At 37.0% G+C, this 23,119-nt stretch overlaps 1 protein-coding gene across 1 annotated transcript in view; it reads left to right on the top strand.

The window, feature by feature from the left end:
• DDX10 (DEAD-box helicase 10) overlaps positions 1–23,119 on the top strand; it is a 261,518-nt gene that overhangs the window by 42,183 nt on the left and 196,216 nt on the right. Inside the window, exons 11-13 of the mRNA XM_036076368.2 lie at positions 663–750; positions 3,422–3,510; positions 6,129–6,591. Of these exons, the coding sequence (XP_035932261.2) occupies positions 663–750; positions 3,422–3,510; positions 6,129–6,591 (640 nt within the window). The remainder of the gene's footprint in view (positions 1–662; positions 751–3,421; positions 3,511–6,128; positions 6,592–23,119) is intronic.

The raw sequence follows: 23,119 nt of genomic DNA, 5'->3' as shown, positions 1-23,119 counted from the left end.
TCTTTTGGTTACTTATTTATTATTTGAAACTAGTTTTATAATATTTGACTGAAAATGGAAGTATTTACAAAAATGACATTAGATTTCATATATTTTATTTCATGGCAGTAGATCTCCCATGAGGGGCTATTTTCCAACTTCATGGATGTAAGAAGTAACCAATGATAATTGGATGTTAACCTTAGTATTTTTCACTCAGGATGGGGTGTTGAGAAAAGATTTCTGATCTTGATCTTTCCCCCCCTGCATTATGTATAATATGTGAGAATCAAATTTATGTCTGGTGTAATTTCAGTCTACTCTGGCTCCTCGATGAGAAATAATGTTACAGATTTAAAAATATTTAAAAATAATGTTACAGATTTAAAAATACAGTGGGGCGCCTGGGTGGCTCAGTCCTTAGGCATCTGCTTTCGGCTCAGGTCATGATCCCAGGGTCCTGAGATCAAGCCCCACATTGGGCTCCCTGTTCGGCAGGGAAACCTGCTTCTCCCTCTCCCACTCCCCCTGCTTGTGTTCCCTCTCTCGCTGTGTCTCTCTCTGTCAAATAAATAAATAAAATCTTAAAAAAAAAATACTGAGAAAAATAGGAAAATGCTATATGCTATCTTCAGTTTCTAAAATTGAGATGTCCTAGTTTAACCTTTTTTTTTGTTACAAAGAATCAACCCAGAAAAACTTACCGACATCCAGAAAAAATTGGAATCATTTTTAGCACAAGATCAAGATTTAAAAGAAAGAGCTCAAAGGGTAAGTCATTGGTAGATTGGATACCTTAGTTGGAATGGACCATATAATAAAGTTAAAATTCGTTTTCTATTACTTCTAGGTTTCGTGGTTATGCTTCAGATATTCAAGTAGTGCAATTCGCAGATAACTTTATCATATTCTTTAACTTTTAAAAAGATTATGTATTTCTTAGAGTAACCCGGGAAACTGTCAGTCAGCTCTGTGCTTCTTTAGCAAACTTACTGTAATTTCTTAATATTAGGTTAAATTTCTAGAAAGCGTAGCACCTTTCCTAAATTGTCTTTAGGAATGAAATTTTCGTCTATAAATATGACTTAATGTTCCCAAATTACTCTTTTGACTTAAAAATCCTTTTGATTAGCAAATACAAAGAATTCTCACTTTCAGTTAAACTTACTTGTTAGTTCTTAGAGTGCCCAGCAGTAGATGCTTTAGGAAAGGAAGAAGGGAAATCGTTTTGTGTTGTGCTTACAGCTACCCAGTTTTTAAATGGACAGATATTTGAGTCCCAGTTATAAAGCTCTTTTCACCATGCTTTTACTTTCATTCAGGTTATGAGATCTACATAGGATCTCTATCTCTGCATCTCCCATAACATATCAGCAGTGAGTTAAGAGAGTTAGGATTCAGAAGTTGTATTCTATTTCAGCAGATAGATGAAGTGAGGGGAAAGAAGTAAGAGGAGATGTGGAAAGAGCATCCTAAGTAGATAAGGAGTCTGAGCAGAAAAACGGTCAGTAGTAAGGCTTTTATGTTACGGTTTGGAAACTGGATATTCTCAGGAAGGAAGTTTTATTTAAAAGCAGATCTTATATTTCTTTTTAAAAATTAACTTATGTTGTATTTTATCAAGTTAGCCTCACTGTGCTTAAAATAACATGAGTGATGAAAGCTAAAATTTGAATGCTTACTTGGTGTTAAGCACTTAGTCATGATGTGACTCTGGTACATGGCGGTTTGATATGCTCTTAACTTCATCTTCCCAACAACCCGTGAGAGAGGTGGTAGCGATGATTTTATACAGGAGTAAATAATAGATTGAGAAAATTAAAAATTGTCCAGGGTCACATAAGGTTTTAAGTAGCAGGCCTGAGACTGAAATCCATGTGTGACTTTCTTCAGAACTTCCATGATACATCAGAAAATCAAATATGGAACTGTGCAAAGTTGAATTTCTAGCAGCTCACTTCACCTGAAACCTAATGAAAAGGGCCTTTAAAGGAAAAAAATTTTTTTCTTAATTTTTCAACATGAAAACATTTGTGTGCATATTTTGTCCAGTAGACATACTTTAAGCTAGGAGTTAACTCTTTCTTTTAACAGCTTTGGAAATAGTATGCACATTTAAAAATATTATACATGAATTCTGAAATATTGTGACTTACTGCATACCTAAGAGGTCATTCAATTATGAATCAGGTGATAAGGAACATTGGAAGGATGTTTCACTGGTTTGTGCATACAACAAATGAGCCTTCCAGAACAAAGATTATAGAATGCACATTGAAATAAATGATGTGATTTATTGGGTGTTACGCATGGTTTAGCAGAATGGCTAACCGCGGTGCCAGAAGCAGCAAGCTATCTAGTTTAATAGAAGTGATTTTCTAGCCTTTGATTGTAATCTGGATAGAACAAAAATGATAGGCAACGGGGTGATTTTTTGTGTGTGTGTGAACAACTGTAGGGGAAAAAATTATCCTTGAACTGGAGCCATTCATTGTTTTTCATGCCTATGGAGACAGGGAAAATGGTTTGAAGGAAGGGTTAGTATAAAGTTAGAGCAAATGTGAAGTTCAGGAGATACAGAAATGGGAATTATATATACTTTATAAAAATTATTTTTAAAATAATGCTTGCTTAGATGTGTTTCATCATCTTTGTTGCCTGACTATGTTAAGACTGACAAAGGATCAGGATCATGTTTACTTTTTGGTTTATATAGTTCTTGGTATAAAGATACCTTTTTTCTTTTTAAACACCGAAGAAAAATAGCACAAGATGATGATGACAAATTAATTGACATGATAATATAAAAGGGAAGGCTTTAGAAATAAACTTTTTTCTGTCATGATTTTATTAAGCTTGATTTAAATACAGTAACATTTTATTTTGTTGGAAAACATACCCTTTGACTACTAAAATAATTACTATTAATAGCTAGTATTTATTGGTATTTACTGTATTCCAGAAGATATGCCCAGGTACTCTAGATGCAGTTTTTTGGTTAGTTTCTCCCATAACACTTGAAGTAGAAGGTGCTATGATCTCTGATAGATGAGGAAACTGGCAGAAACCCAAGAGATTTGCTCAGCTAGTAAGATAAGGAGCTCAGATTGTCATCTGTATGATCCCAAAGCCTTCGTTTTCCCCCCATGATACCCTACTGCAACAGAATGATACTAACTTCTAGAATAGTTTTTTGAGGTGATATTCTATGTTGATTTGGTTTGATGAAAACAAATTTAAAGTCTTATCTAATATCACAGTTCTAAAAAGGTAGGGTTTTTTTTTTTTTTTTTTTGTGGGAAGGAGATAAGCTCAACTATTTTTTAAGATTTTTAACTACTGTTGAATTTATCCCTTTGGTTAATTTTCTTTTATCTGGTTTAAATTTATTTTCCATTCCTGACTGTTATATATCATGCATTTAAACTACTTATTTTTACAGTGTTTTGTCTCCTATATACGCTCCGTGTATCTGATGAAGGATAAAGAAATATTTGATGTGAGCAAGTTACCTATACCTGAATATGCCTTGTAAGTATTCATATTACAGTTCTGATTGTGAATCCTCAAAATTAGAGCTCATTTGTCTGAAATCTGGCTCTCTGAGAGGCCTCGTTGAAACTGCTCTGCCTTACCTTAAAAGATCTGTTAAAGATCTGGAAAGAAAAAGATTATGTAAACTAGAAAATAGGTGAGTATTAATTTCTTGCCATCATACAGAAGTTTCTTACTTGTAAGTGAAAATTTCTGAAAGTTACACTGGAAGTTTCATGTAGCTTTGTCTTAAAAGAGATGGAGAACAGTTGATGGGCATTGTTGGAAATCTTTAAATGTCTGCAGTCCTTTTGTTCTTTGGAATGCTGTCCTGGAACACTGTAGACCGTTCTTTTTTTATACTTTTGAAATAAGTTTCCTTGTCATTTCTTCCCTTATTTTAGGTTGATCCCCATTAACTGCTTGCTTATTACCTGAATATTTTTTATGTCTTGGTGTTTCTTATAGGTACTCACAGTGACCATGGCAAAATGTCCCTGTTTAGTACCTGAGGTTACTATTACATAGAAAAGGAACTCTTGGTTTTGTTTTGGCTTAGTATTTGAAGGACTTTTTTTCTTAACCCTTTCAGCTATAAAGGAGGGATGCTCATTTTTCAGTGGGGTTCTACCTGTGGGAAAAGCATTGACAAAATCCTATAGAAGCACCCTTGAGGTTAATCATGTATTGAATGTCAGCATAAAATTTCCCAGTCTGTGATGAAATACGTATTTTCAAGGCAAGGTCTGTATATTTGTCCTGCTCTCCAGGAATTTGAATGCCTTTACCTGTAAATGGAGTCTGATAAAAACTCGTATCTGGGAGAACTGCTGTTTTCTGCTCTTCACATTAGATTGTGAGTTTAGTATAACAGGTAATTTGTCAGTTGTAACATTTTAGAATGATTCAGATGGTTAGATAACAGCGTGAGGCTCCTGACTGTGTAGGTAATTGATGGAAAACTGCATTCCATGGATATAATCTGTTTTTGTCACTTACCTGTTTATGTAGTAGTTACTAATCTCACCACTTCTGAATACAATTCATGGTTTATGTTATTGGCTCCTTTTTTGTACTCTACAAAGAAGTTCTGTCCTGGTTTTCTGATTGACTTATTGAGGTATTAGCAAACAGGGGAGGCAGAGGGCTTTAACACTGGAGGGTCATATTTATGGGACATTTTGTTGCTGCAAATGCCAGGAAATCTCATCTGTTCACAGTTGAAGACCTTTGCTTTTTATTGGTGATGTTTAGGGAAGGCAGAGCCTAAATAATGGGTACAGTTTAATGTGGTGTTGCTTAATTTTTGTGGATGTTTAGACATGTAATTTCCTTGACCTATAAATTCCTAAAGCAGTGTTAGACATGTAGGATATAATAAATGTTTTTAAAAATTATTTTCCTAAAGAAACACGTTTTGAACAGCTAATATGTATAGTTCATTGTGCTAGATGTTAAAATTATAGATGTATGTACTCCTACCTTAAAGGAGCTCCAAGTTTTAGTAGCTGAGGGGGACACATAAATACAATTGTAATACACTGAGAGAGACATTCTGGTGGATGTGAGTTTGTGATCCCACCGTGTGGTCCCCATAACAGTAATAATGGCAAGTGCTCAGTACTGGCCGCGTATGTGCCGGGCAGTATTTTAAGTGCATGGCATCTATGAACTCGTTTTACTCTTAAAACAACCCTTTAATGTCGATACTGATCATGCTATTTTGCAAATAAGAGAACTGAGGAATAGAGGTTAAGTAACATCCTTTGGTCACATGGCTAGTGGGTGACAGTCAGGATTTGAACCTCAACAGTCCCATTTCTGAGTCTATGCTTTTACCACGGCACCTCTCAGTTTCTTGAATCTTGTCTCATAGGAAACAGGCAGTGGATCCATGTCATAATGTTAGCTGTTTATCATAGCAGGGCTGGCTTTACGAGTTTATTTCCAATCCGTTAGTCAGAACTTAGGAGCTGGGAAAGACCTGATCATAAAGTGAATCTTGATCTTAGAAAGAGAAAATAATTTTTCTTTTCTTTTTTGATCTCTTGTTTAGAAATCCTATTTTTGTAGAAGTGATTATGTCATATTAAGTGTCTAAGAGGAGTGGACAGTGATAACTCGCATTTATTCTTTGGAGAGAACTGTTCTGTCCTTTCACGTCTTTTTCCATGTCCATGTCTTTTTCAGCTTTAGTGTTTATGTTTCGCAAAGTGTTTTCACTTAGCAAGTCAGATTGTTAGAACAGCTGTGAGATGGGCCTGGTAGGTACTCTTACCCCATCTTTGTGGAAGCTGAGGCTGAGAGAGGTAAACTGAACATAGGCAGATTTAGTACCTGAGCTGTTTCCTTGTTTCTGGTCTCGTGCTCTTTATTTTATACCTTGTTAACCTCTTAATGAAAAATGGGGCATTTCTAATGTTTTCTGACAGGTGTTCTGTATTTTTTGGCTTGCCTTTTGGATGATCTAACCTGTCAAGATTGAGTTGTATCTCAGAGGAGTGTTTTCTTTAAAAAAAGCTCCCAAAATAGAAATCCAATCTTAACTGTTGCATAATAACATAAGCACATCATCAGTGTACTGAGATAACTATTTTCATTTGCTCATATTTAAGGTCTCTTGGTCTTGCTGTGGCACCACGGGTAAGATTTCTTCAGAAAATGCAGAAACAACCCACCAAAGAATTGGTGGTGAGCCAAGATAATAAAGTAATTGAACCAAGGGCTCCTTCCCTCACCAATGATGAAGTGGAAGAATTTAGAGCCTACTTCAATGAGAAAATGTCCATCCTTCAGAAAGGTGGGAAAAGACCAGAAGGGACAGAATACACACTGGCTAATGGGATCAGTGATGAAGAGGAAGAAGAGAAGGAAGATGAGGAAGAAATGGAAGAGAAACTGGCAAAAGCAAAAGAGCCTCAGCCTCCATCTGTCCCTAGCACTGGGGAGTCCAAGGAAGCTCCTGGGCAGTTTTTGGACAGAGATGAGGAGGAGGAGGATGGACACGATGCTGATTTCTTTACAGTGAAGCGGCACAATGTATTTGGGTTGGACCTTCAAGATAACAAAGCAGTACAGGTAAGTTTACCCCCAGTGAAGGGTCTTCTGTTATTTCCCACCATTTCTTACCCTATGCTGCTTGTGTGGCCTTGGGGGAAATATGGGGGAAATAAAGACTAGGAAAATTTGTAGGATGACTTTCTTTGCAGTGAACTCTCCCCTCCTTCTCCATATTTAAAGATGGACTAGGTGCCTGAGAATTCTCATTGTTCATAACTTTGGGAACGCTAAGAAGGCTGACAAATTTAATCTTCTCCTTTGCCATTCTTCTGAGGCATGTTTTAAAAATTGGCTGGAGTCATGGTTATAGTGTTAAGGAAGGCAGGTGATGGGGTTCTATGGTTTATGGTGTGAGGATCCTTCACTGTGATTCTTAACATACTACTTTCTGATTTAAATCGTTATAAATGTTCCTTACAATGATTTAATCTCCCTAAGCATGAATTTTACTTTTAATGAGACATTTGCTTTTGGGCACCAACCCAGTATCTTAAATAGAAAGCCAGCATTCCTTTTTAAAAGCCACTTATGAAGGTTTATTAAAAGTTTCATGTAGATCCTTTGTTTCTCTGTAGCTACCTGCCAGGAGAAATAAAAGAGATAATTCAGATAAAGCACCTGTTTTCTGGAGTACTTGTAGGTGCACAGTAAATGTGTTTCTCCTCCCCTTCCCTAGGTCTCTTCCTGTTTTGTATGCCTTAATCATTTCTTTAAAGCGAATTGAATAAAAAATGAAGCTGAGCCCTTATTTTTTTATACAGTGTTTAATAAAATTCGAACTAGTCTTAGAATAATCTAAATTTTAAACTTTGAAACTTGGATAGGTGTTTAAGTAACTAAATAAAAATCTTGGAAAGGTAGCAAACATTGTTACTGAGTGCTTAATGTGTAACCAGGCATTTTCTGAACATTATCTCATTTGGTTTTTGAATAACCCCCTGTGAGGTAGGTACTATCTCGTTGTACAGGTAGAAGGAAAAAGCAGCTAAGACACAGAGACAATAAGATAGTGAGGCGCACAGCTTGTTACTGGCATAGTTGGAATTTGAGCCTAGGTATTCTGACTTGATTGATCAAGAACAGGGATACTGATCTTGTTTTTGAAGTGTGATTTATCACTTTTTCTTACAGAATTGATATACTTTGTGTGGTGTCTGATAAATCTGTGGTTAACCTAAGGGCACAAAGATTTTCTCCTATCTTTTCCTTGAGAACTTTTATAGTTTTAGTACTTAAATTTAAGGCTAGGGTTTATTTTCGCTTAATATTTGTGTATGGTGTGAGGGAAGGGTTAAGGTTTCTTCTTCTTCTTCTTTTTTTTTATTTTAATGGATGTCCAGTTGAACCCGTGCCTTTGTTAAGTAGTGTTTTCTCCTTTCCGTAACCTTGACCCTTTGTCCACGGTTGACAGTGTATGTGTAGGTCTCTTTGACTCACTTTCGTTTTTATAGCCATCCTTTGACTAGTAACACCCATCCTCATTAGCTTCATGGTAAACTCGAATTAGGTAGTACAATTCTTCCAAATTGATATTTAAAAAAAAAAATTGTTTTGGTTCTTTTGGCCCACTGCATTTCCATATAAGTTTTTGAATCAGTTGGTTAATTGGTATTGTCATTGAGATTGCATTGAAATCTATAAATCTATTTGGGGAGTATTGATATTTTGAGTCTTCTGATTGAGGAATATGGCATATCTTTGCATTTATTTAGGCCTTAAAAGCTTGTAGCATGGTTTTATAATTTTAAGTATGCATATCTTGCACATTTTTTGTTAGATTCATCTCTTACTACTTCATAGTTTTCAATGCTATTATAAATTGTACTTTTAAAATATAATTTTATAATTCTTTGTTGCCAGTATATAGAAATACTGTTTATTTTTGTAAGCCAGTCATTCTAAACTGACCTATTAGTTCTAGTGGCTTTATTTTTGGAGATCTTTGGTATTTTCTCTGTAGATGGTCATGGAGTTTGTGAAGAAAGATGGTTTCGTTTCTTTTTTCCAATCTGTGTGTCTTTTATTTCATTTTCTTAATTATACTGTATGTTGAAAGGGCAGTGGTGGGAGTGGCCATCATTGTTCTGCTCCTGATCTGTGAGAGGGAAAACTTTCAATCTTTTACATCTGATGTTAGCTATAGGTTTTTTTGTAAATGCTTTTATCAGGATGGGAAAGTTCCATTCTGTTCCTAGGTGGGTTGGTGTGTTTATCGAAATAGATGGTGAAAATTTTGTCAGATCCTTTCTTATTTCAACTATTAAGGTGAACATATAGTTGTTCTGTTGATATGTTGATTTTTTTTTAAGTGTTGAACCAACCTTAAATTCCTATGATAAACTTAGTCATGATGTGTTTTATCTATGGCAGGATTTTGTTTGCTGATACTTTGTTAAGGATCTTTATTTCTGTGTTCACGAGGGATATTGGCTTAATTTCTTCTAATGACTTTGGGACTGTGACACATTTTAAAAGCTTTTGATACATTTTACCAAACTATCCTACGGAGAGGTCACAGTCATTGTCCCACTGGCCTTGTCTGTCTTTGCCCATTTACTTGAAAAAAAAAATCAGTGAGAAATGTGTTACCATTTGAATTTATCTTTCTTCAATTCTGTTACTGAACATTATTCATTTATTTCACTTGTATAATTTCTGTGTATGTGTATTGCTTGTGTTTTGCCCTGCTTTTCCCCTGTACTGTTTTTTTTCTGTTGATCTCCAAAATGTCCTTAAACGTTAGTTACTGTCTCTGGCTTTTTAAACTTTTTTTTATATCCCTTGTCACACAGAATTGTGCATTGGCCTGCCTCCCTTACTGAATTTTGAATACCTTGAAATTAATGTCTTACTGACCAGTATGTTTTCAGGGCCTGATACGGTGTCTAACTCCTGTTGAATTTCAAAAATGTCTCATGAAAAAGTGAGTGAATTACTGAATTTCTTATTCTTTTGCTTTGATAGTTTTATTTGCTGTGAATTATATATAATTCATGCATGTGGGGTTTATTTTTGGAAACCTCTATTTTGAAACTGTGTAAGATTTTGAAAATATATAAGATTTATCTGATTGACTAAAAATGATTGAAAAGGTTTTGTTTAATTTTCTATAAACATTAGCATAAATAACTTCCTTTTTTTTCACTCATTAAATTATATACCTGTGGAGGCCAAGCTTTGGAATTTAGATAGTAGTTGAAACTATAATAGTAATGATGCAAAGATCTAATTAAGAATACATTTGCATGGTATACTATAAAAAGTTCTCTCTTTAAAATACCTACATGATTGGGGCGCCTGGGTGGCTCAGTCATTAAGCGTCTGCCTTCGGCTCAGGTCATGATCCCAGGGTCCTGGGATCGAGCCCCATGTCGGTCTCCCTGCTCTGCGGGAAGCCTGCTTCTCCCTCTCCCACTCCCCCTGCTTGTGTTCCCTCTCTCGCTGTGTCTCTCTCTGTCAAATAAATAAAATCTTTAAAAAAATAAAAATAAAAAAAATAAAAAAAAATAAAATACCTACATGATTTATTTTAGATGTAATAAATTAGAAATATATGACCTGTATGTCAAATGTGAGGAATAGTTTGTAATAGCATGGATTTTGAGATGCTGATAAAGGAATGTTTTTCTCTTTCTTCCTGCACATTCCCTAGTACTGTACACAGCCAGAGTTGAAATCACTGGTTCTTTGGCTGAAATAGAAATACAAAGGCTTACTGCCTTTAAGCCCCCACCTTCACCTAGTCTTGCCAGCTTTATATATTATGTGCCTTCGGGCTTTCAAAGTCAGTATTTACTTGTGCTCAAATTATCATCAGCTTTTTGGTTCTTCATCATGTTTTTAAGACATATGGTTTTGAGTGTGATTTTTGCATCTGCAGTCACAAATCAGCTTTCCATTTTAGCCTTTGTTCTTGCATTTTATATTTTAGTATCGAGTTGTACTCACTGGAGGCTGTTTTCTTCCTTTATTACCTATTTTTAAGGATAGACCTGAGAAAGTAAAGAAAACCAAACCATAGTCAAAGTGGAAATAGTACTATTATTTACACATAAATGAATGTATTCCCCTTGGGAGTCTTAAGTCCTTTTTCAGACACCGCTGTCTTTGTATTTTTGTTCCTCCTGTTTCAGAATTGCTTTTGGGGACAACATACCACACACACCAGAGAACTGGTCATATTACTTAAATCACAGGCTATTCTTTGTTGCGATTATCTTTTCTTTCCTTTCTTGCCTCCTTAGGAAAGGGAGGAGATTTGTAGAATTCATTTAAAGTTTGGAGCCAGTGGAGACACATTGGATTGCAGATGACATGGGATTTGTTTAATAATCCTATCACTGTCATTGGTAAAATAATGTATTTGGTGTTTTATCATATACCAAATTCTTACAAGTTCTCATTTTATCCTCATGACAGGAAAGGCAGATGATGGTATTTAAATTTCACAAAGCCTTTTAAATGACTTTTCCAAAAAGGCACAGTGGTGGAGTCAGTACTCAGAACCTATCTCTGGTGCCAAATCACATTCTCCCTCTCCTCTGTCCTGTTGCCTACCATAGTTGGTACTTAGTTTGCTGGCTCTAAGTGGTTGATGTCGGCGTAATTGACAGCACTTTAAATAACTTTGTGCTGCCTATTGTGTGCAGACATGTGGAATACAGCATTGATGTGTTTACCTCTTTAGACCTGGGCATGAATAGAGAGGAGAGGTACTGAGTGCCCGGTGCAAGCATGTCTTCTGGAAGACTGCCCTGTCATAGGCCTTCCGAAGCATGTCTTCTGGAAGACTGCCCTGTCATAGGCCTTTGCTGTTTGACAGGATCAAGGCATTGGCAGACAAACCGATTTCCTTAGCACTGGAGAGCAAACCATGAGTGACAGAGCAGTAAAAGAGATGGGTAGGAGAGAGCCCAGCTGGCATGATCACACAACAGGGCGGTAAGAGGTTGGCTGACCTCCTGTCATAGGGAAGAAACTTGTGTTTGGCTAGTTTTATTGGCTGCTGGCTAGAAAGTTGACCTCCAAGGAAACAGTGTTAGAGAAGAATATGAATATATAATTTAGGTGATGAATTTGAAAATGATTTTAAAACATTTTCTTAAATAGAAGAATGGAATCTCTAAGCATATACTTTTGTCTTTCTCATTTTATAATTGTTTAGAGATGAGACTGAGGTGGATTCCATTTTTAACTTAGCACTTGTCCTTTTAAAGCCATCAGAAGAATAAACCTAGGTCAGCCTTAAGATTTGAATGATACTCATAGATAATTCTTTGTTTAGAGTAGAATCTATACTCTGTTTACTTGGAGTCTTATATTTTTGCATGAAAATTCTTGGTATTGCAAGAACTCCCCAGTGGTAAAGCATAGATTAGCTAATGTTACTATTATTTATAAGTATTCTCTTACAAAAGTTTTCTAAAATTTTGAATCAAGATTCTGATAAATGGGAGCTGGAGTTTTTCTGCCTCTTTTCTCTGTATCTTTGCTCTTTCCCCCTCCCTCCTCCTTCCTGCTTGTCTTTTTTTCTTCCTTCCAGGAGCAAAATTACTGAGTGCCAACTGGGCGCCAGGGATTGTGCTCAGGACTTAGTGAGTTTTAGAGGCTTATACTTGAGTTAATGTAACTGATTATTAAACCAGAATTTCGGTAGAGAATTCCAGCTTTCTCTTCATTTATTTGTTCATGTAACCAAATGGTTTAAAATTCTAATATTGGCACCTGGGAGAGAATATGGCCTGGGGCAGCAGTTTTACCTTAAAGAATGGATAGGTGTTAATAGGAGCGGGGGAGTAAGCACTCTAAGCAAAGAGTGCAGAGTGAGAAAAACCATGACCACAAGAAAGTATATGTTTAGTGTGGGGAGCTCTTTTTGGTACGATGTTCAGTAGTTAGCCTTTCTGAGCCTCAGTGTCTGTGTTTGTAAAATGGGTCCATTAACAATGTCTGCTTGGCAGAATTATTGTGATTAGAAATAGAAAGCACCCAGCACAGTTGTGTACATAGAAGGAGGTAGTTAACATTAGCTATGATTTCCACTCGATAAAGTATAATAGGAACATACAGGTAAGGGGGAGATACAGTTCTAATATAACTCCAGGTGTTATATTAGAAAACTAATTTGCTTTTATGATTATAGCATAGTGGATAGAGCATTTCTCACATTCTCAGTCTTGTGCGTTGATCTGGAGTGCTAAACCCTACGCTGATATCACAGGTCCAGTTGACATCACAACCAAATATTTATGGAGAGTTTATAATTGATATAACCAGGCTATATTAGGCAAACACAGTGCCTTGTAGAAATGGATTGATTGCTTGTAAATAGAACTAAAAGTGGTATTAACAATAGATATTTATTTCATGTGGAATCAGTAAATGAAATTATTATGTTAATTTTCTGGATGGGGAGTTCTCTGTCCAGTCACCTGGCAATATTCTTGTGGATATTAATACTGTGCAGTATATTTCTAGAAGATACTATGTAGAAGATATTAGGTTATGGATTTTGCTTATATTTAAAGACTGTTGATTTAAAAATGGGCATTAGAGGAAGTAATGCCTTTGTTTGGGGAATGTTTGGAACATACTGATGAATTGTTGCAGGAGAGTGCTGCTTTAGCTGTATTTTATCACCATGATTATTTGATTTAAAATGGGAATGAACCGATGGTAGCTTAATTCCCGAAATTTCTTGCAGACGACTCAGTTTTGGTAAAAAGTATCAGGAAGTGATGAATATTCGTTTTCTGTAATCTGCCATGCACTTTGATTATTATATATCATTTAGTAAACTCTTATCACAGTCTTGGGTGGGATTACCCCCATTTTGCAGGTTAAGAAAGAGACTCTGAAAGGTTCAGTTGCTTGCCTAATGTCGCACAGTTAGTGAAGCGGTGTAACTGGAATTTGTACGTGGGCCTATCTGATGCGATCCTCTTCCTTGAAGCCCGCCTTTACTTCTTTATCTCACTGACATCTGGATTCCAGTTTTCTATTTCACTAGTTTTTTCTTTTTGGCATTTCATAATATACCTCCATGAATGTCTTAATTTCAGTTTGTTCTGTACCAAGTGACTACTGAGATTGCCATAACCTTGGTGTGCAAGGGTCTTATATAATGCTTAGTTGAATTAAACAGAAGGGAGAGCTCTTTAAAACCTAGGAGTCAAGATTACTGTACTGCCCTCAATTTTTGGTACCATGAAGGGGAGCAGTGGTGGGATGACCTTAAATGTTGAGTAGTTCAAATAGAGTTCACATATATGCTCTTTGGTCTTCCTACAGGTGCTTTTTCTTTTTCTTGTTTCCATTCTTAATTCTTTGTTTTTTTTTTTTTTTTAAAGATTTTATTTATTTATGTGACAGAGAGAGACACAGCAAGAGAGGGAACACAAGCAGGGGGAGTGGGAGAGGGAGAAGCAGGCTTCCCGCCGAGCAGGGAGCCCGATGTGGGGCTTGAGATGCGGGGCTCGATCCCAGGACCCTGGGACCATGACCTGAGCCAAAGGCAGACTCTTAACGACTGAGCCACCCAGGCGCCCCTCCATTCTTAATTCTTTAATTGTAATTCAAACTTCATTCCAATTCCAAAGGAATAGTTATTGTGTGATTTGAAAGTTAAATGTACATACTGAGTTGGTATATAAATATATATTTTCCTTCCTTCCCTATTTGAAATTTTTATGCATATGATTTCCTGAAGACATAAATTGACAATGGAAAGCTAAAAGCTTTTGGCTTGGATGTTTATTCTTTCACATGCTGAATCATTATTGTATCAACAATATTTTGACTTTTCCCCTTCATTTCCTACTTTTATACATTCTCAGTATTTAAAGCATCTGCTGGCTACTGAATTTTCTTTTTCTTTTCTTTTCTTTTCTTTTTTTTTTTAAAGTAGGCTCCACGCCCACTGTAGAGCCCATGTGGGGCTTGAACTCACAACCCTGAGATCAAGACCCGAGCTGATACCAAGAGTCAGATACTCAATGGACTGAGCCATCCAGGTGCCCCTGGCTACTGAATTTTCTAGTGACTTAATTTTATAGCCTAACTTTTGGAAACTTTATTTTTAATCAGGATATGTTTATCTTCACTTTAAAGTAAACTGGAGGTAATGAAAGAAATGTGAAATAGGACAGGTTATTATTGAGGGCCATGTAAATTGCCCTTGAGCTTGATTGTTAGGATAATCAGAAATAAGGAGCTTTTCATGGGCGCCTGGGTAGCTCAGTTGGTTAAGCGATTGCCTTCGGCTCAGGTCATGATCCTGGAGTCCTGGGATCGAGTCCCACATCGGGCTCCCTGCTCAGCAGGGGGTCTGCTTCTCCCTCTGACCCTCTTCTCTTCCCTCTCTTGCTGTCTGTCTCTCATTCTCTCTCTCTCAAATAAATAAATAAAATCTTAAAAAAAAAAAAATTAAAAAAAAAAAGAAATAAGGAGCTTTTCAAAGTCATCAACAAGTGCTTGTTTATATTTATAGCTCTAACGAATGTAACTGTAGAGAATTTAGCCTAATATGACAAGTACTATTGTTATTAATAGTTGAGTTTCCAAAATGTTGTTTGTAAGACCCTTTGTTCTGAAGTCTTAGCAGTCAATATATGTATACTTACCTAAAACTTTTTAACAGGAGGACTGTATTTGTGGAAGCAGTGGATTTTACTCATCATGTTCTCTTCACCTCTCAAATTTGTCAGAACAGATTTCCGTTTTATTTTGTTCTGTTCAATATACGTTTTTGGAACAGCTTCAAAGATACATGCTGAAACTGAGTCCAAGGCAGCAGCTGAAACAGTGCCATTTATTGGTGACAGGCAGAGTTAAATCACGTTTGCTTTGATGTGAAGCTTTGACATTAAAGTTTGCATTTCAGGTGAAATGGAGGCTTATTAAATGAAGGCTTCATAGGTTTTGTTTGTTTGTTTGTTTTAAGAAAAATTAACTCACTCACCAAATGCTTAATGAAAACCTGCTGAGTACCAGGTGTTGAGAACATTAACAACATTCCCTGACCTCATGGAGCTTAAGTTCTAGTGGGGGAAGATGGACAAAAAAATAGGTGCATGTGTTGTGGGAAAAATGAAACAGGGTAAGGGGGAGGCAGGGTTCAGGTTGCGGGGTTGCAATTTCAAATAGAATGGTCAGAGATCCCTGCCTGAGAGCGTGTAAAGCACTCTTCTGCCATTGCTGGCTTAAGACCTTTATTGGTTTCTAAGCACTGGAAAGATTGTTGTGCTCCCTCCATACATACGTAATTTGAAACAAAAAGCATACTGAATTTTGAAACAGTAAAAGTCCTTAAGTTCTGTTTTTTCCATGATGACTACTTTATTGCTTTTGTTGAAATACATTATTTCAAAAACATTTTAAAGTACTCTGTCTTGGCTGGTGCCCTGAGCTGTGTGTGATTTGCTGGTTGGTTGATGGAGCCTGGGAGCTAGACTGGGTAAAGGGAATGTAGAGAATTCAGACACTTCCGGGAGCCCTGCTAGCAAGTTAATTGGCCAGAGCAGTGGCATTTCAGTAAAGTTCAGCGGGAACGGGATGCCTGTACATTAAGAAGGGCCAGTTTTTTTCAGTAACATTAAAGCCTAAGTATTGACTGTGTACAGTTGACAATAGAAAGAAAACAAGCCAGCTATTTTACCAGCAAAATGAATTTATTCAGGAATTTATTAGGATAATAGAAACGCAAGACAGAAAAACTATGACAGAGGGCCGCCTGGGTGGCTCCGTTAAGATCTGACTCTTGACTTCCGCTCAGGTCATGATCTCAGGGTCCTGAGATCGAGCCCCTCTGGATCCATACTGCGTGTGGGGTTTTTGGCATTCTCTCTCTCTCTCCCTCTGCTCCTCCTCACTCGTCTGCTCTCTCTCTCTAAAAATGATAATAAATAATAAAAATAAAAATATTAAAAATAAAGAAAGAAAAACTATGACAAAGCATAGGCAAGTCCAGACAACGGAGGAGAGGGGTTTGATTTTGAGGAGAGGAAGAAGTTGGGAGGGGCTGTTTTGAAGAGTTTCCGGTGATGATGTCTTCTCATTGGTTAAGTATGTTGGTTTCTCATTGGCTGGGCTGTTGCTGGGCGGGGAGAACGTTTTCCCTCCTCCTGATTGGGCATGTAAAATAAGCTTCCTCTGGTTTGCAGTGTGATTGGTGGTGCTTGAGCGCTCCTCTTTCCGGCTCCCTGAAGCCATTATATGTGTGAGGCTTTACTTTTGACAGTACTTGTAAGAATAAGATTGGCCATGCTGACTTCATGATGGCTTTTTAAACTTTTAAATTTTAAAAGTTTTCAGGGGAGTGCTTCCCAAGCTATGTTTTTTCAAGGCCTAAGTGTTTAATTGACAATCCATCATAGACCAATAATGTTGTAAGACATTAAAGAAGAATTATTAAAGTAAAATGAACCTTTCTTTGTTTTCTGGCTCTGTCTCTGCCTTTTTTGCTGCCTTGTCTTTCTTTCTCTAGGCTGGGTGGTTTTCCTTTTGACTTTGGATCATAGAGTCTCCTGTATTTTTTTTTTTTTCTTGTTGACAAATCTTCTGTTTATGTGGCCATAGTAGAAGACACTGTTGTGGGGTATTTGTGTGTGTAATGAACGATGCTTAATGAATGGAACATACTGTTTGTCATTTAGAAAATTGTGCAGTTTCTCTTTGAGCCTTCCATGTCTTTTGGGTTATTGTTGATGGGTGGGATTTGGCTCTCTGAGAGACACCACCACACCTGGGGTATGAGGGTTCTTTGACTCTGGTACTGGGTTCCCTTTTTAAATTGGGCGCTCACCCCTTCAAAAAAGAAAGGAAGGAAGGTTAAGAGGAAGAACTGGTAAATTGGTCTTTGATAGGTGCATTGACTATGAAAGAAATGTGTAATCAGATGACTGTTCTTGAGATCAGGTTCCATCTCTTGCTTGTTGCTGCATGGTCCGCAGCATCTCTGACGTGGGAGGTACTTACCACTTGTTTGTAATTTGGGGTCATTTTCTTTCAGAGAGTCTCTCCTGTGGCATTCATCAGTAGCACTTCATCCCTAGTATCAAAATAAAGCGATAATGTAACTTTCTAAACAAGTCATGATTGGAAACATCTACAATGAAGTTTTAATAAACTGAATTTTAAAATTTTTATATTTCAAGTCAGGAGTGTTTCACTATAGGACAAAAAGTTTATTAAACAGGTACCAGATCGTCAATCTCTGGACATTTCCACCTCCAGAAGGCTGTTGCTATTTTTGGTTTGTTTTCCTTTCTTTTCTTCTTTTAGCTTGCCTGGTGGTTGTTAGAATAAAAGTGACAGACGGTCCTGATACAGTGTTGGACAGAAAATCTGCTGGTTTTTGTTTGACATTATAAATGATTGAAAACAGAATGATATTTTGTTACAGTTCTAATAAAGCCAACACAGTAGTGATTCTTACAGTGCATTAATTTTAAGCTCCAGAAACAAGTGCGTTAGTAAATGTCCCTGGAATATATGAAGAAAATTCTAAGCATTAGGCATGCATGAAATAGAAATCACATATTGCAACTTTTCTGAGAGCACATAAAAGACGCAGCTCATATTTTCACTGATAATCTCTCTTGATGGAATTTTCCTTCTGTTGATCTGCTTTCTCCCCATCCCTCACATTGGTAGAATAAATGAATCACTTAATTTCTTAGTAGCAATCACTATAGAGCCTGCCTGCAAATAATAATTCCTAAGTTTGTTTTCTAAATTAAAAAGGCATATTTCCTGTTACATCTTTTGGGTAATCATGATTAGAATAATTCTGCCACCTGCATGAATTTTCATATCTGCTAGTTTTTGTTATGGAAAGCAACAGAGCAATGCTTTCTTCCTTGCTGTGAATCCTAATTATGGAAGGTACACTAATTTCAGAATGTTTAATAGAGGAAATGGTTGCATATTCCAAAAGCACTTAGTAAGAACTTGCTAAATAACCTGTTTTCTCCTATGGTTTGGTTCAGCATTGTTTTGTTTTCTTTGTATCTCTTGATCTATCTAGACTTTTTCCTAGCTGCTGACGTGTCCATAAAGTAGAATTTTACAAAACAAAGACTAGGTAAAATTCTATTAAGCTCTCTAGTCCCCACCCACATCTTCTGTGACTGAATTTTTTTTTTTTTAAAGGAATCTGAAAAGCTGGTTTTTAGTGACTCTTATTTTCTCCTTACTATTTTCTATTAAGGGTTGTTATTTGACTCAATTTCAAGCACATTTAGTAATATGTATTTTAATAGCTATTGGTCCATTTATTTAATAACTTGAAAAAGTATTGTTTTTTTTAGTGAGTGTTTTTAGAAATAATACTCTATTTCTAAATTTCCTATTCGACAAGAAGAGGGAGAAGGTATTTAATTGCCAAAAAATATGCTATCAGACAGGCTTCAGGACACTATTTGGTTTCTAGCCTGACTACTAATACCAGTTTAGCTAACCAGATTTGTATAATGGTTTTATAATTACAGGATTAGATATGGGGTACTGGGTTAATTTTCTTCTCTTCCTTTCCTCATCTCCCATTGACTAGCTCTCATTATGTGGCAGAAATTTCAGATTCATTTGGCTTTTCTTATTTACTGAAGAGAGAAAAACAAGTTATTTCTAGGTTTCAAGAACTGTGGAGAGTCTGAAATGCCACTCCACTTGCAGATTAACAAGTATGCCTGCCACGTTTTGATTTATGTTGCTAGACAACTCATGGCATAGCTAGCTGCAGAAGGAGCTTCCAGTTTGCATTGGTTTTCTTGTTCCTGAATTCCACAGGGACCATGTGAATGTGGTCCAGCTTGGTGCCATCCACAGAGTAGGTTTGTGTGAGAGCTAAGGAACCTCATCTTAGGAAAGGACCAGTAGCAAACTTGTCCAGCCTTCACCCAGGGAGGAGACGTTACCTTTATTCACCTGGCCGGGAACGAATCTGTTTGCTGCCCCCAAGGGAGATACTGTATCTTCGAAGGCTGTATGCTCTACTGACATCCTTGAAAAGATAATTGGGAGGAGTAAGGAAAGAAGATGGGCAGATAGATGTCCTTTGATAGATGAATGAATAAAGAAGTTGTGATATATATATATCACAATGGAATATACTCAGCCATCAAAAAGAATGAAATCTTGCCATTTGCAATGATGTGGATGGAACTAGAAGGGATTATGCTAAGGAAATAAGTCAGAGAAACACAACTACCATATGATTTTACTCATGTGGAATTTAAGAAACAAAACAGATGAACATAGTGGAAGGGAAGGAAAAATAAAATAAGATGAAAACAGAGGGAGACAAACCATAAGAGACTCATAACTATAGGAAATAAACTGAGGGTTGCTGGAGGGGAGGTGGTTGGGGGGATGGGGTAACTGGGTGTTGGGCATTAAGAAGGGCACTGGAAGTAATGAGCACTGGGTGTTGTATGTAACTGATGAATCACTAAATTCTACCTCTGATAATAATACAGTGTATGTTAACTAAATTGAATTTAAATTAAAAAAAAAAAAAAAGGCAGAAACACCAGAGACCTATGGAAGATTGTCCCCTGAAGCTAGGTAGCCGCAGGAAGTACTGTTTACATCTGTCTTTTTGTTGTGGTCTGCTTCTCCCAAGTCAGGATACAGAACAACTACTTCCGTTTAAATGATGAACATGAATTCCAGAGATACACAGATTCTTCCGTGTTTGGTAAGGCCCTAAAATGGTGGGGAGTTACGCTTGCTGGGACTGAATAGGTGCTCCAGAGTATGCTTTCTCAGGAGCCTACGCTTACCGCTGTCATAGCCCTGACCACGCTGCACTATCATATTGTTTGTTTTCCCCACCATACTCTATACCTTTATGAAGGTAGTGAATGTGTGTCCTTCATTTTGTCTTTGTATCCATCAGGATTGCCTGTCACATTAGTAGGTTCTCAGTAGCTGTTTGTTGAATGAAATGGGTGAATGATAAGTAAATGAGTAGAACCTTTTAAATTCAAATCTAGTTGACATTTTATGTGTTTATTCAGATTCCTTATCCCAACTTAGACTGTACCATTTGATAGAAAAATGTACCTGGAACATAAGCAGCCAGAATATGGTTGCTGGCCGATTGGGTTAATTTTAGATAGGACCCTAGTATTGGAATTCAGAAGCTGGGTTAGATAACAGTAAATACCTTGTGTGAAATTTTTCCTAAACCTCTGTTAAGCCACCCATCATCCTGTCCTCTTCATACTGGTTGCTTTGATCTCTGGTCCTGTTTCCTTGACGTGGTCCTCTGTCTTCTCTAGGGAAAAATAGTAAGTGAAATATTGGCTGCCCACCTTCTTCTAAAGATGGTGGAGGAAGTTCTTTAGAAAAACTGACGTCTTAAGTTGTCGTAATTCTCAATTATTTTTTAAATACTGCGTAGATTACTTTAAATTTTTGCTTAGTACCAAACCTTTATGAAATTGAATTGGATCTAAATGTACTAGATCTCATTCCATTCTCATACAAATAGCCACAGAAAGTGGGCTGTGTTAGTGTAAAACTCTCTTCTGTAGGAGGAATGGCCCTGTGATGTCAGTGAGTAATTAGTCTCACAAACTTTGAAATGGAGTGCAGTTTGCTTTTGTTTAAAAGTTCAGTGTTTAAGCCCCTATCCTTACACACAGAGCAGGTCCCCACCTTCTTTTCATTCTTGTAATTGAAAACATCATTAAATACTCAATAGCTTGTTAAAATATCATAGTTATTTTAAAAAATTCCTTTATCCTAAAAATTTAATAAAGTATTTTGTGAAGAAAAAAAAAAGAAAAACTAATTTCTTACATTGAACCACCCGTAATTTTATTTTATAGTGAGTTCACTTGTAGAGATCAGTTTGATCCTAATGTTCTCCCATCAAAGGCTTGTTTCATGTCTAAACGTGTAGGTGGTTCTGCACCTACAGACAGACAAAAGGTGTGTGTATAAATCACTGTTGCCGGAAGACTTTATGAGCCCCCCCCCCAGAGCTGTGTCCTTCAGCTGCAGATTTAACTTCGGCAGAGGCAGAGGCAGGTGCTGCACAAAGCCTCCTCGTCATCCAGTGCACTGGGTCCTGTTGTCCCCACGTTTAAGAAGCTTGCAGGAGCATTCTTTTTTTTTTTTTTTTTTAAGATTTTATTTATTTGCGAGAGAGAGAATGAGAGACAGAGAGCATGAGAGGGAGGAGGGTCAGAGGGAGAAGCAGACTCCCTGCTGAACAGGGAGCCTGATGTGGGACTCGATCCCGGGACTCCAGGATCATGACCTGAGCCGAAGGCAGTCGCTTAACCAACTGAGCCACCCAGGCGCCCCAACTTGCAGGAGCATTCTAAAAACTACTAGGTAGTAGTTGTGCTATCTCTTGAGACATGTGGATAAGCATGATAATCAAAATTATCTAATATTTTAAACCAGAAATGAAAGAATTGTTTTGGCAGGTCTATGTGTTCACATTTGTGTTGGGATTATGTGTTCTTGCCAAGAGTGTATTTAGCAGTATAAAGAAGAAAGATGATTCATAAGCTTTTTCAAATTCGGACCTACAACTCATTTATGCTTAATTATATTGTCATTTATGTCATTAATTTGGAAGGCTTTAGGTAGTTTTTTAGGAATTCCTCAGTCCAGAAGTTGAGGGCAAGAGTAGTTTCATTGCAGTTGGGAAGTTTTTTTTCCGGGAGCATCCATTTACTGAGTTGTGCACATTGTGTGAAATGTAAAGCCTTAGCAGATGCCAAGAAATAATTATTTGATGAGGCTATTTATGTCTCTGGTTTTCTCAGGTTAAAAGGCTCTGCTGGTCCCCTCAGGACACAAGCTTCTTTCTTACTTTGTTGAGATCTCTGTAAGAACACCCACAGCTACTTCAGGGACTCATTATTCCTACTTTCACTGAAGCGGTTCATAGTACCCAGACTCAAAAGTCTACTGCCAAAAGAATGAAAATCCTGAGCCTTTAGGCATATGGGCTAGACTGAGCTTTTGGGATTGTGTCAGTTGACTTCATATTCTCTGCCACGTTTTCCCTCCTATATTTTATTTTTTAAATTTACATGATATGAACATGATGCTATACCAGATATGAAACAGATTTGTCAGCCCTTAAGAAAGTTACATGGTTGAGGAGACAAGATATTGATACGGAAGCATTTTGTGAAATAACAACAGAAATGTAAGAAAGATAATGTAAAGTATTTAACTGTAGTAGTAAAGTGCTTTGAATTTGAACTAGAACTTTGGGCTTGAGTCCTGGAGATCTTTTTGCAGTAGGTGGGACTTGATTAGTGTTGAAGGTTGTATTGGATTCGGTAGCTGGACAAAGAGGGAAAGAACATGAGCAGAGGTGGGGGCAGCGGTTGTGGTCATTCAGGTTCAGGATAATAGAAGAGCCCTGCAGGAAATGATGGGTAGGGAAGCAAGCAAAGGATAGTTTCTATTGATGTTTTTGTATTACCCAAGTTTACTACTGTGACCGCTTACTGCAGTTTAAATATAAATCTGATCATAGTGTCAAGTAAAGAAAACTTGATGTAGATTCATCTTA

The sequence above is a fragment of the Halichoerus grypus genome, chromosome 11 (genome assembly GCF_964656455.1).
Source record: "Halichoerus grypus chromosome 11, mHalGry1.hap1.1, whole genome shotgun sequence".
In the NCBI taxonomy this organism is placed as follows: Eukaryota; Metazoa; Chordata; class Mammalia; order Carnivora; family Phocidae; genus Halichoerus; species Halichoerus grypus.
This window is presented reverse-complemented; position numbering and strand designations above follow the sequence as displayed.